This window comes from Caretta caretta, chromosome 18 (genome assembly GCF_965140235.1).
Source record: "Caretta caretta isolate rCarCar2 chromosome 18, rCarCar1.hap1, whole genome shotgun sequence".
NCBI classification, from domain to species: domain Eukaryota; kingdom Metazoa; phylum Chordata; order Testudines; family Cheloniidae; genus Caretta; species Caretta caretta.
In genome coordinates, this window is record NC_134223.1 from 750,131 (window position 1) to 763,704 (window position 13,574).

The 13,574-nt window shown below is 52.7% G+C and overlaps 1 protein-coding gene across 7 annotated transcripts in view; it reads right to left on the reverse strand.

Moving 5' to 3' along the window:
• The window catches only part of ECE1 (endothelin converting enzyme 1), a 114,261-nt gene that overhangs the window by 66,225 nt on the left and 34,462 nt on the right, over window positions 1-13,574 (reverse strand). For 3 of the 7 annotated variants that reach the window (XR_007353344.2, XR_007353343.2, XM_048825434.2), the window contains exon 1: window positions 354-896. Coding sequence is in view for 5 of the 7 variants with exons in the window: in XM_048825434.2 (XP_048681391.1) it covers window positions 354-494 (141 nt within the window). In the remaining 2 variants the exon portion in view is untranslated. Of the gene's footprint in view, window positions 1-353; window positions 912-13,574 lie in introns of those variants that run through there. The other 4 variants (XM_048825435.2, XM_048825436.2, XM_048825438.2 and 1 more) reach the window with 3 other exon arrangements.

The following is a 13,574-nucleotide window of genomic DNA, read 5'->3' on the forward strand; positions in this document are numbered from 1 at the left end:
GCCAAGTCTAAACAGACAGGCACTTTCCCTAGCTGTGCTGCAACCCTGGGAGAGCAGGCCAGGTGCATGCACAGTCAGGAAGCAGCCTCGATAGAGAAGCACCTACTCCTGAGTGTGGGGTGAATGGGGCTTCCATGGTCACAAGGCAGAGGGGAACAGAGGGCCCATTCTGACTTGCTACATCACTGGAGGAGAGAGTTCCTTTCTATCAGCAAGGCACAAGTTCCCTACACATCCCCCTTGCTCACGGTATGGTGGCAGGACAATCACTGGGGGAGAGAGAGGGCTGTGTTTGGAATGACCTTACAGTCACATTGCTTGCAAAGTGGAGTATCACGGACTGGATAGCCTACCTGGATTCCATTAGGGTAAACTTCCCCTTCCCCGATTGAGTCCATCAGATCTTCCTCATCCAGCGTCGCCCGCTTGTAGGTGGACATCTGAAACGTCAAATGGAGAACAGATTCTCTTAGCATCTCCATGGCAAGGAACATTTAAAGGCATCAGCCAGACAGACACTGCTTTGTGAACAGGGCAACTCAGACATCAGCTCAGCCCTTGCAGGCTGGATCTTCATCTCCTGTGATCTTTGCTCAGACTAAGAAGCTGGTGATTCCAGAGCCATCTGTCCAAGTGTTACCAGGTAAGTCTCTGAACAAGGTTAATCAGGGCAACCTCCCCTTTCTCCCTGGATCAGCTCCACAGATCCTTCCAAGAGAGTCGAAGTGGAATGGCACCTGAGGCAGCAAGAGAGGCTTTGGCTGGGACATCTGCCCAGCCAGGTTGTAAATCCTCCTTTGTGCTGAATCCAAGTGACTGAGATATAAAGTTATTGAACAATTATAATCTGAAGAAATTATAGAAAAGAAAAGAAATCTGAAAAAAAAGGCACGAGAAAGGCAGCCCACCCACAGGCCAAACCACCCGCCCCCATGTCTCCTCTGAAGCCTTCCTCTGAGCCTTAAGTAAACTTTCTCTTTCAATGGGAAGAAAGACTCCTGTGCAGAGAGGGGCTGCCGAGCTCAGCCTGGGAACATCAGACATGCACGTTTCAAAACACAGAATCAGGGAGCAAGTCAGAGAACAGGAAGTAAAATAAAGTCTGCCTGCGTTTGTAAAGCTGCATTCCACAGCAGGAGCCAACGGATTGTTCAAAACTTTCAGAGGCCAGCCTCCTTTCCTCATTGTTGGCTCCACCGGGCCTCAACTCCATCTCTATCCTGCCTTATCCTTCCTGCTAATCTAACACACCAGAGCTGCTCTCCAGTGAGGAGAACAAGGGACAGGCAGAGGGGATGGTCAGAGAAGCAGATGGTTCTTGCAGCCATCATCATCCAAATGATATACCAAGAAATAATCATTTCATTCACATGCTGTACCTTTCCATGTAGTCAAATGTGCTGAGTGTGCCATGCCAGCCTGGAGCTTGCACCTGTGCCTAGGGTGACCAGATGTCCTAGCTGGCTCGATTGTCCCAGCTTTGAGGGACCACCCCCAGAGGGTCTGAAACTGGGGCAAAGCACTGGATTCCACTGAACCAGCCAGGAGGGCATCCTTCCACTTCTGCCCAACTTCTCCAACTCCACCACTACTGCCTACCTTCCCGGCAAGGTTTGCAACTGTTGTCTACCAAATCTAGCTGCTACCCAAGCAGCATCCAGTCCACTAGCCAAGCCACCCCTGCCTTTGCCCCAAGCCTTCCTAAATGCAGTAAGGTGTGCCCTGTCTTCAGCTTTAGAGGTCAAATCCTGGTGCCCTAATCTAGGCTCCCTCATTTAAATTCTTGCCCCATATAGTCCCCATCCATACATCTATTTAGAGGCCTCCAGACTGTTGCAGTCTCTGAATGGCTCTAAGTTGGCCCTGCCAGAATTAGCAATGTGTTCAGCCCCAAACCCTGGATCTGAGCATATTCAGTATCTAGGCTTTACAGTTCAGGTTTATCTCTAGCCTGACCCCCCCTTTTGAGGGGACATGAAATGCATCATGACTGAGGTCACAGCAAGCAAGGGGCAGGCAAGCCAGCAACTTATTACTGGATGCTTATTGTGGGAAATCAGGGTATGAACCACAGGGTATGTGGAATGACTAGGATGGGATCTCTTGTAAGGACACCACAACCTCAGTTCAGGTTTAGGAGCCTGCACAGGAATTTGTGGAAACTGAGTCCCTGTGCACAAGGGCAGAGCACAGTCGTTTCACTCCAACAAAATGCCATGCAAAACTCTAGAGTCCTGAGTGAGGTCTTTGGGTTTGTTCAGGCTCCAGGCATGACTGAGAGGCCTGAGTGCATGAACCATGGGAGACAAAGGGTGCCGTATGCCTTCTTTGCATTCCTCCTACGTGGGCCTATCTACAGGTCAGCACAGCCTCAAGCATATGTTAGAGCAGCCCTGAGGCTGCTCCAATTTAGCTCTGCTTCCCCAAGAACCAGACAATATCTGTAGCACTGTGTGTTCTGCCCATGCCTCCTTCTCACCCTTGGCCTGCCCCAAAGGTGCCCCTTATGCTAGAGCCTGGAACAAGGGCAGATCTATGGCAGTGGGAGAGTCCCCTTGGAGGATGTTTCCAGCCCCTTTACTCCACCAGAGCCATGAAAAGAGGCCTTAGCAGGATCAGGAATCTGCCTCAGAGGGTGCAAGGAAAAAACCCAGCTCCCTCCAGAAGGCCCCAAGGCCATGTGCTGAAACCCCCACTGGCCTGCCCCCCGCTACCCCAGGTTGTATTTCCACACAAGTCTAATTGAAAGTCTGATTCCCTCTACAGTGTTCTCACCTCTTCCCCCCATGCAGATACTCAGGGTGAAGTTGCTCAGGCCCCAGAGCACGGGTGGGGAAGGGGAGATTGTGCTCCACAGCAGCACAGAAGGCCTGAGTCTCCACTGCCCATAGGTAAGTATTCCATCTGCTTGGGCCAAAGGAGGGTGAAATGCTACCTTCCAATTTGTTATGGTTTCACCTGCCGTTTGGCCAGCTGTCTCCAGGAGCTGTAAGGCACAGGTCAGTCGAACTCACTGACCCCTCCCGGCCCTCGACCCATGGCCCTGGCAACACAGGTGTGTTGGCACTAGACTGCCAAGTAGGGTTGCCAACAGTCTAATGGCACAATCCCAAATATCCTTGTTCCACCCCCTGCCCTGCCCCTTCCCTGACACCCCTCCCCGTTCACTCAAACCCCCCTCCCTCCATCATTCACTCCCCCGCACCCTCACTCGCTTTCACCAGGCTCAGGCAGGAGGTTGGGGTGCAGGCTCTGGGAGGAAGTTTGGGTGCGGGAGGGGGTGAGGGAGTTTGGGTGCGGGCTCTGGGCTGGGAGCGGGTGAGGAGTGCAGGCCGTGGCTGGGCGGCACTTGCTTTTGGGATCCACCCAAGGTAACCAGCACATCCCTCTGGCAGCAGCTCCTAGGCAGGGGGCCAAGGGGTCTTCGCACGCTGCTGCCCCTGCCTGCAGGCAATGCCCCTGCAATGGGAGCTATGGAATCGGTGCTCAGGGCGAAGCAGCACACGGAGACCCCCTGCCCCCCAGGGGCTGCAGAGACGTGCCAGCAGCTTGTGGGCGCGGCAAGGAGCCAAGGCAAGTAGGGAGCCTGCCTTAGCCCCGCTGTGCTGCTGGACTGTTAACGCCTAAAATCTCCCGGTTTGGCTGCAATAGCCTCTGGGAGATAGAGCATGATTTCAGGAGACTCCTGGTGAAACCGGGAGAGCTGGCAACCCTACTGCCAAACCAGCGCACTGTTCCACTCGCCTTGTGCTGCAGCAATGCCACAAACACCCAAGCTCCAAGACTCTCCTCAGCCTGTAAAGCCCTATTACCGCTGGGGAACTGAAATACATTTCCCCAGTGCAGGAAGGAATCACAGCCAATTGCACAAACAGTGCTACTGAGATACAGCTCTAGCAGCTAAGGGGTTAACCAAGAAATCTAGTCTGACAACAATCTACTGGTCATGTTTTGAAACACTTCTTCCTCCCTTTCCACATGTCCCACAAACACTCCCCTTCTATATTAAACAGAACATTCAAACACAAGCCCTGCCACAGCTGACCTTGCTCATTCTTTCTAACAAGCAGCTGCTGCCACTTAGCCTCTTGAAATATCCTGCAGGATACTGCACCTGGATTTTAATTCCTCAGTCAGGGACTGGTGCTCTCCCAACAGCATTCCGCATTCAAAACACTGATAAACAGAGGCCCCTGCAAGGTCACATACATTTATGAATTGGCTAATACCAATCTAGAGTAATATACTCCTACATTTCAACTGTGTCAGTTACAACTGTGAAGTTAATTGAATCCACCTATCTGAAACTCTGTGAATACTACCAGAATCAGGGTATAGGAGGGAAATGTTTAGAGATCAAAGGAAAACACAGCTGGAAATGAAGCTGGGGATATTCCAGGTTTCTGATTTACGATACAAGAATGTTTCAGGGTAAGCAGGCCAAACCCACCAAACAGCATGATGGAATCATCTGGACTGTGGGCGCTTCTTGCTGCCACAGATCCGAAGTCTGCAAGCTGGCCTATGAGGGCTGACTCTTACGGACCTCCAGTGAAGTCAAGAGGGGTCAGCCCTCGGCAGAGCTTGCAGAACTGGAGCTATAGAGGGGAAATCCTCAACTAGCTGCTTTGAATTGCAGAGTTGAATCAGAAGGCATCAGTTACACGCTCCTGACTCTTGAATACATCTTTGCACCCTGTTTCAGCATTCAAATACTGTCTCTGAAATGGAGTGAGCCGATCACTTAGAACAAACAGTGTGTGATGGAGTGTGCCGGCCTTCTCTGCTCCCTGCTGGAGGCATTGCTGCCCTGACACACCCACCCAAAGGAGGAGTGTCACCTGGGAAAGAGGAGTGGGCAGTGAGGTTAGATCACCGAGCATCATCATCTAGACAAGCCACGCAGGGTAGAAAGGCTACAGCAGCACAGCTGCAGGAGGGGTTCCGGGCTGCGGCTGAGGGGTTTGGGATGCAGGAGGGAGCTCTGGACTGGGATTGAGCGGTTTGGCGTGCAGGAGGGGGCTCTCGGCTGGAGTAGGGGGTTGGTCTGCGGGGTGGTGTGAGGGCTCTGACTGCGGGTGCAGGCTCTGGGTGGGGTTGGGGATGAGGGGTTTGGGATGCAGGAAGGTTCTCTGGGCTGGGATTGAGGGGTTTGGCGTGCAGGAGGGGGCTCTGGGCTGGAGCAGGGGGTTGGTCTGCGGGGTGGTGTGAGGGCTCTGACTGCGGGTGCAGGCTCTGGGTGGGGTTGGGGAGGAGGGGTTTGGGATGCAGGAAGGTTCTCTGGGCTGGGATTGAGCGGTTTGGCGTGCAGGAGGGGGATCAGGGCTGGGGCAGGGGGTTGGAGTGTGGGAGGGTGAGGGCTCCAGATAGAGGTGCAGGTTCTGGTGTGGGGCTGGGGATGAAGGGTTTGGGGTGTAGGAGGGTACTCAGGGCTGAGATCAAGGGGTTCGGAGGGGGATCAGGGCTGGGACAGGGGATTGGGATATAGGGATGGTCTGGCTGGGGGTGTGGGCTCTGGGGTGAGGATTTGGGGTGCAGGAGGGGGCTCTGGGCTGGGACCGGGGTTTGGGGGGCTGGAGGGAGCTCCGGGCTGGGACTGAGGGGTTTGCAGGGTGGGAGGAGGATATGGGCTGGGGCACAGGGTTGGGGTGCAGGGGGGTGAGGGCTCCAGCTGGGGGTGCAGGCTCTGGGGTAGGGCTGGGGATGAGGGGTTTGGGGTGCAGGAGGACACTCCAGGCTGGTGCTGGTGCTTGGGGCAGGGGCAGTGCACGGAGTTCCTGGCTGCCCCTACGCATAGGAGCCGGAGTGGGGATATGCCCCTGCTTCTGGGAGCCGTGCAGAGCCACGGCAGGTAGGGAGCCTGCCTTAGCCTCGCTGCGCTGCTAACCGGACTTTATACGGCCCGGTCAGCAGGATTCACCAGAACCCTCAGGGTTGGTTGAAAACCAGATGCTTGGCACCCTAGAGCTGCGTGAAGCTGGGACAGGAGAGGAGGGGCCTGGGGCCTTCAGTTAAACCATGTGGCAAGCTGTTTATTTGGTCGTGGCTGCCATTTTTTAATTGAGTTTCAATTAATTGTTACTGGACTCGAAGGGGCTCCCTGCTCAGGACACCTTGCTCCTGGGCAGCTTTGACACAGTGCTTCTCTTCCATGCTACCTTTCATCCAGTTTTACAGATAGGGAAACTGAAGCATGGAGGCTAAGTGACTCGCTGGAGGTCACAGATTGGGGCCCTGGCCCACTCCCATTGAAGTCAGGGTAGGTTTTGTCACCAAATTTCGTAGGAGCAGTTTGGGGTCATAAATCAATGTCAAAGCCAGGGTTAGGACCTAGGTTTCCCAGCCCTATGTGCTAAAGACCCCAAATGGCTGCCTCTGTCTTTATTGCTTAGAGCTCCATTTCAGTATTGGGTCTTTGTGTAGCCACAGAGGAACCACTGGAATTATAATGATATGACTTTAAATTATGGACGGAAGAGGAAGGCTGTTCTTGGGGTTAATACATGGGGCTCAGGAGATCCAAGTCTCTACCACATGCTCTCTGTATGATCTTGGACAAGTCACTTAGTCTCTCTGGGGCCCAGTTCCCCATCGGTGAAATGGTAGTAATGAAACTTTCTGTCTCCCACCCTCAGCCTACATTGTCTGTTCAGACTGTAAGCACTGCAGGCAGGGACTGTCTCTGTTCTGTGTCTGTACAGCACCTAGCACAACGGGGTACCAATCCACGGCTGGGGCTCCTAGGCACTGCCAAAATACTTAGGCACGGTGCTTAGCACAACAGGCCCCATCTCAGCAGGCACTTCTGCAATATTGCTTCCAAATCATGATCTTGCAGGTAGCTAAAATTCCTGGCATTTAATCAAGAGTGACATTTGCATGTTGGCATGAAATGAGTAGTGCTGTGAGGAATGACCTACATAGATACCACAAGCTAGCTAGCCTGTAGCTGAGGAGTTCGAACCCAGATGCAGTATACATACATTGCCAGTAGCTATTTACTGAGGTGGAACTGAATCAATTATAGGGAACTACGAGAGAGATTAGAGGCATGTATGTAAAATTATTAAGGGTTTGTCTTTCTGGGGCAACTGACTGGAAGAAGTGGTATAATTCGAACACTATGGCTATGCCAGTACAAACCCCCCGTGGACACTCTATTCTGGAATAAAAGTGAATTTTTATGTAGTTAAGATGAGTAATTATGCCAGAATAAAGTGTCTTTTATTCGGCTATACCAGTGTAGCTATATGCTATGCCACTGTGGTTCCACCACTACGTTTCCCTGCACATACAAGCCCTACATCTGAATGAAATAAGCGTTGCCAGCAGATCGAGGGAAGTGATTATTCCCCACCTATTCGGCACTGGTGAGGCCACATCTGAAGTACTGAGTCCAGTTTTGGGCCCCCCCCACCACAGGAACCCGAGTTTCTAATCTGCCAGTGGATGCTCCCTGCCCAGCTCTGCCCAGGCCCTGACCCCACTCCACCCCTTCCCCCAATGCCCCACCCCACCTGCTTCTTTCCACCCCTGTCCCTCCTCTTCCTGCCCTCGCCTTGCCTCTTCCCCGCCCAGTTCCATCCCCTCCCCTGAGTGCGCTGTGCCCTCGCTCCTCCCCTCTTCCCCCAGCACCTCCTGACGTGAAACAGCTGATCCATGGTAGGTGGCAGCGCTGGGAGGTAGGGGGAGATGCTGATCAGTAGGAGCCACTGGCAGGCAGGAGATGCTGAGAGGAGGGCTGCTGGTGGATGCTCAGCACCCGCCATTTTTTTCCCCATGGGTGCTCTAGCCCTGGAGCACCCACGGAGTCGGAACCTCTGCCCCTCCCCCCCCACAGAAAGGATGTGGATAAATTGGAGAGAGTCCAGCGGAGGGCAACAAAAATGATCAGGGGGCTGGGGCACATGACTTACGAGGAGAGGCTGAGAGAACTGGGCTTGTTTAGTCTCCAGAAGAGAAGAGTGGGGGTGGGATTTGATAGCTGCTTTCAACTACCTGAAGGGAGGTTCAAAAGAGGATGGAGCTCGGCTGTTCTCAGTGGTGACAGATGACAGAACAAGGAGCAATGGTCTCAGGTTGCAGTGTGGGAGGTCTGGGTTGGATATTAGGAAACATTATTTCACTAGGAGGGTGGTGAAGCCCTGGAATGGGTTCCCTAGGGAGATGGTGGAATCTCCATCCTTAGAGGTTTTTAAGGCCTGGTTTGACAAAGCCCTGGCTGGGCTGATTTAGTTGGTGTTGGTCCTGCTTTGAGTAGGGGGTTGCACTAGATGACCTCATGAGATCTCTTCCAACCCTAATCTTCTATGATTCTATGAAATCACTGGGGTTTTTAAAGCCTAAAAGGCTGTTTCTTTCATAGTAGGGAATCCTTGTGCTTTTGGGAGGGCTTGGAGTTAAGCATTAACAATGGTCTCTGCATAGGCTGCTGTCTGGAAAGTAGCACCCACTCAACATCTAGGAGGAATTCCCTGTCAGCCATGTGCTAGAATGGATCCATTAGATCAGATGGAGCCAATGGAACTTTCATGATGAAATTAAATATATGCTGAACAGTCACAGCCCTTTTCATGTGCCCTTGGGGTCACTTCCGTTCTCCGGTTGGGGACACGAGGGTATTTTGGGGTTGTTCCCTTCTGGGTAGTGCAAACAGGCGGGGTTGGCTGGATTCATCCCTGTGTGAGTGCTGGGATGGGGAGAAAGGGAGAGGCTCAAACTGCCTTCTTTTCTGGGGCTGCTGGAGCAAGTTTGGCCCCCAGCAAAGGCTGCGGCAACCCCCTCCCACGAAAAAAAAGTTGTGCTCCTGTTTCAAAGGGACTCTGCAGGGGTGGAGAATTGTCAGGGTGGCCGATATGTCCTAGTTACACCCCATCCTGCTCCTTTTCGCTCCAGCTCGCTCTCTACAACCAGGGCTTCTGAGGAGGGAGCATAGGATCAGCTCTGCCCTGGGCAAAGAGGCCTCGTGGGACAGGGTTATTCCTGGGGAGGGGGGGCAGGAGCTTTACCCTCCTGAACCATGATAATTGGGTCCTAGTGTCCTATCTTCACTGTGAATTCTCACTCAGTTACAACAGGCTAAGCCTCCCACATGGCTATATCATCATTCCATACCATCGACTGAGCTATGGGGTAACAGAGTGGTACAGCCCGGCAGCTGGATAGGGCCTACTCTTTGCTTCCCAGCTCCGTGAGGAGTCTCTCACACTTGTGCCAAGTACTCCCCATAGCAAGCTCTTTGGGGCACAGGCTGTCTTTTTGTTCTGGGTTTGTACCAAGCCCAGTGCAATGGGGTCTTGATCCATGATTGTGGCTCCTTGGTGCTACCACAATACAAGTCAATTATTATTACTAATAGGAATGGGAGCATTTCCTCACTTTGCACAGATGTCAATGACAATGCAAGGTGAGGGCAGTGAAGACTCTGGCTGGTTCAGGATCCTTGCTCTGAGGAGCATACGGTCATAGATGGTGCAAGTCAAATGAGACATGATCTGTAGCACACTCCCAGCCTTAGGCCAAAATCTGCAGAAGTGCCCAATGATTTTGTGGGCATTGATTTTTGAGAGCCCCATGGGAGATGCTATAGGCTTTATGTCTAGAGGTGCTGAACACCTACAGCTCCTGTTGGCTTTCATCAGAAATGCTGCTTCCCAGCCCCTCTGAAAAGCTGGGTCCAAGAGGGGCTTACATTAAGCCCTCATAACACAAGGCATCCCAAATCAGTGGCCACTTTTGGTCCCCAGGAGTGCACTGTTGTGTCTCTTACTCCAGGATCCAGTCACTAACCATGCATATTACACCCCAGCTTGGCACTCTGCAACTGAAGTTATGTTGGGCCCATTGTAGCTGGGGCCAAATTGGGAGAGACGCTGTTGACTCCATCAACCAAAATATCTTCAGGCTGATGTGAGATTCCCCTGAGCATCTACCCAGAAAATTACAATTGGAGAAAGTCAGAGATGGGAAGATCTGGTCATCAATTTGCCCTTCTCCCGACACTTTTCCAGCCACTACATTTATCTAAGCATGATGTCCTCTCCAATTCTTTGGCATAACTGATGAAAAAGCAAATATGACCCCTCCAACCCTGCTGTAGCTCAATCAGAGGACCTGTTTCTTCTCTCTTCCAAGGCAATTAATCCCTCTTTCCTGCACTCTGCCTTGCAGCCATTTGTGATCCCCGCCCTCGAGAGAGAGCAAGCGGAAACCTCTCCCATTCTGACAGGTTTCAGAGTAGCAGCTGTGTTAGTCTGTATCTGCACAAAGAAAAGGAGGACTTGTGGCCCCTTAGAGACTAACACATTTATTTGAGCGTAAGCTTTCGTGAGCTACAGCTCACTTCATCAGATGCATCAAAGCTTATGCTTATGCTCAAATAAATTGGTTAGTCTCTAAAGTGCCAAAAAAACAACCCTGACACTTCTACAAAGCTGTTTTTTCCTTGGAGTGGCAGAAAGGCACTTTCCATTACAAACAGAAACCTAATGCTCGGTTTCCCCTCCATCTGCATAACGGTTGAGAGAGGCAATTCAGTTCAGCTACATTATTTTATCGTCAGTGCCTATTGGAATCTTGAGGCACATCTCCAGCAGAACTGCTAAACAGGACAGTTGTAGCAAAGAGGCTCAGCGAAGCCCTTTCGCCCACACTCAAAAAATCAACCAGCTACATTCTGCCTCCTCCATACACAGCCAATAGCATGGTCTGCTGGACAGGGCACGGGATGGGGCCTCAGAGACTTAGCTCCTAAATGGCTCTGCCAATAACCTACTGTGTGACCTTGGACAAGTCAATTCGTGCCTTCATTTCCCATTTGCCCAGGGATGGGCAAACTTTTTGGCCCAAGGCCCACATCTGGGTGGGGAAATTGCATGCAGGGCCACGAATGTAGGGCTGGGGCAGGGGTTGGGGTGTGGGAGGGAGTGCAGGAAGGGGCTCAGGGCAAGGGGTTGGGGTGGAGGAGGAGGTGCGGAGTGCAGGAGGGGACTCAGGGCACAGGGTTGGGTGCAGAAGGGTGTGGGGTGCAGGAGGGGGCTCAAGGCCGGCGGTTAGGGTGCAGGAGGAGGTGCAGAGTGCAGGAGGGGACTCAAGGCCAGGGTGCAGGAGGAGGTGCAGAGTGCAGGAGGGGGCTCAGGGCATGGGGTTGGGTGCAGCAGGGGGCTCAAGGGAGGGAGTTAGGGAGCTCAGGGCAGAGGGTTGGGGTGCAGCAGGGGGTTAGGAGGCTTAGGGCAGGGGGTTGGGATGCAGGAGGGGTTCGGGGTGTAGGCTCTGGGCTGTAGCTGCTTACCTCGAGCGGCTCCGGGGTGGCAGAGGCGTGCAGCGGGGCTAAGGCAGGCTCCCTCCCTGCCTGCCCTGGCCCTGTGCCACTCCCAGAAGTGGCCAGCATTTCCAGCAGTGGCTCCTGGGGGTGGGTGGGGCAGGCAGCTCCACCACACGCTACGCTTGCCTGCTGGTACCATCCTGGAAGCTGCCATTGGCCGTGGTTCCCTGTTCCTGGCCAATGGGAGCTACGGGGGGCGGTGCCTGCAGGTGAGAGCAACGCATGGAGCCCCTGCTCCCCCTCACTCCCAGGGGCTGCAGGCATGTGGTGTCAGCCACTTCCGGGAGTGGCATGGGGCCAGAGCAGGTAGCCCCATGTGGCTTAATCAACCTTGTGGGGCTTGTGATGACCCCACATAGGTACCCGTGGCCAGTTAAGATGAATGGCATAAAGACCATTGCATTGGTGGACTCCAGGACTGCCATCACGCTGGTGTCAGGGAAACCAGTGGAATAGGACCAGCTGTCTCGGGCCAAACACACAGGGATAACCTGTGTACATGGCACTGTCAACTACTATCCGACCATCCCTGTACAAATTGAAGTTCAGGGGAGTACCATGAGGGTGACGGTGGGGATGGTCCCTAAACTCCCATATCCAGTCCTCATAGGATGAGACTTCCCAGGGTTTGGGAATCTACTTTCGGTGGGTGAGTCCGAGGAGGGTAATGACCCCAGGAGTGATACTGTGGCCCCAGTATGTAGCCCTCTCCCATTTTTCTCTGAATTTGCCCAGGACTTGTTCTCTGCAACTGGGAAGCCCTGGAAAACTAGGCGAGAAAGGTGGGCGGACAAAAGGTTGGGAACTAGGCTCTTGGCTAGGAACCACTAGGCTGTGCTCATAGGGAGGCAATCTCATCCCGCGGGCAGGGGGGCAACTCAGGTTGAAGATGAGCGAGAAGCTGGACCCAGTTCTACTGATTCCAACCCTGGAGAGGAAACAGAAATAGGTCCCCTTGATTTAGAGCATATTGGGCCCTCATTTAGAAATTCTGGGCAACACCAAGCCAATGATCCGCTGAATGGGGTTCCAGTGGAGGGGAAACACAAAGACCCAGGGCCATACTTCGTGATAAGAAGGGACCTATTATAAAGAGTAGTCCAAATACAAGAGCAAGAAGTGGAGCAGCAGCGCTGTGCTTGTTGTGCACCAGAGAGCAGTGTTGGACGTAGCTCACAGCCATTTGTTTGGAGGACATCTAGGGATAGAAAAAACCCTTGACTGAATCCTACGAAGGTTCTTTTGGCCAAGAGTTTATATGGAGGTCTGACGATATTGTGCCTCCTGCCCAGAATGCTAATTACACGGCCTATGACCACACTTAAGGGCTCCTCTAGTACCTCAGCCAATTACTGAAGTCCCATTTGAGAGGATGGCCACAGACCTGATAGGCCATCAGTGTGTGCTCGTTGTTCTGAACTATGTCACCCGTACATAACACGATGTCCAAGACTACAGCGAAGGAATTAATTCAAATTTTCTCTAGAGTAGGGATACCCACAGAGATCTTAATGGATCAAGGAACCCTCATCATCTCAAAATTGATGAAGGACCCCCTTCATGTGATGCTCCACATACAGGCCCTATGAACGTCAGTCTACCATGCACAGACTGACGGCCTCGTTGAACACTTTAATAGGACACTGAAGAACATAAGAAAAGTGGTGAGCCGGGAAGGGAAGAATTGGGATACCTTTCTACCTTACCTGATGTTTGCCATAAGGTAAGTTCCCCAAATGTCCACGGGGTTCTCCCCCTTTGAGCTGCTATTCGGTCACCATCCCCACGGCATACTGGACATTGCCAAGGAGGACAAGAACAGCCTACTCAGGGGAGAAACATCATTGAACATGTGATGCAGATGCAGGACAGGATAGCCCAAGTCACTCCCATCGTGCAGGAACACATGGAGAAAGCACAAGAGGCTCAAGAGACCTATTACAATGGCTGAGCAAAGGTGTGATCGGGTAATGGTGCTGGTGCCCACAGCTGAAAGCAAGCTCCTGGCCAGATGGCAGGGGCCATAGGAAGTAATTGAAGCCACTGGGGAGGTAGACTATAAGGTATGACAGCCTGATCGCCAGAAGCTGGAGCAGTTCTACCATGTCAACCTGTTAAACCCTGGCAGGACGGAGGAGCTCATGTGGTCACCCTAGAGACACCATCCTTAGAAAATAAACCACAGGGGCAAGTGAGAATATCCCCTGAATTGACCCCTGAACAACTGGCAGAAGCCACCAATATAACTGAA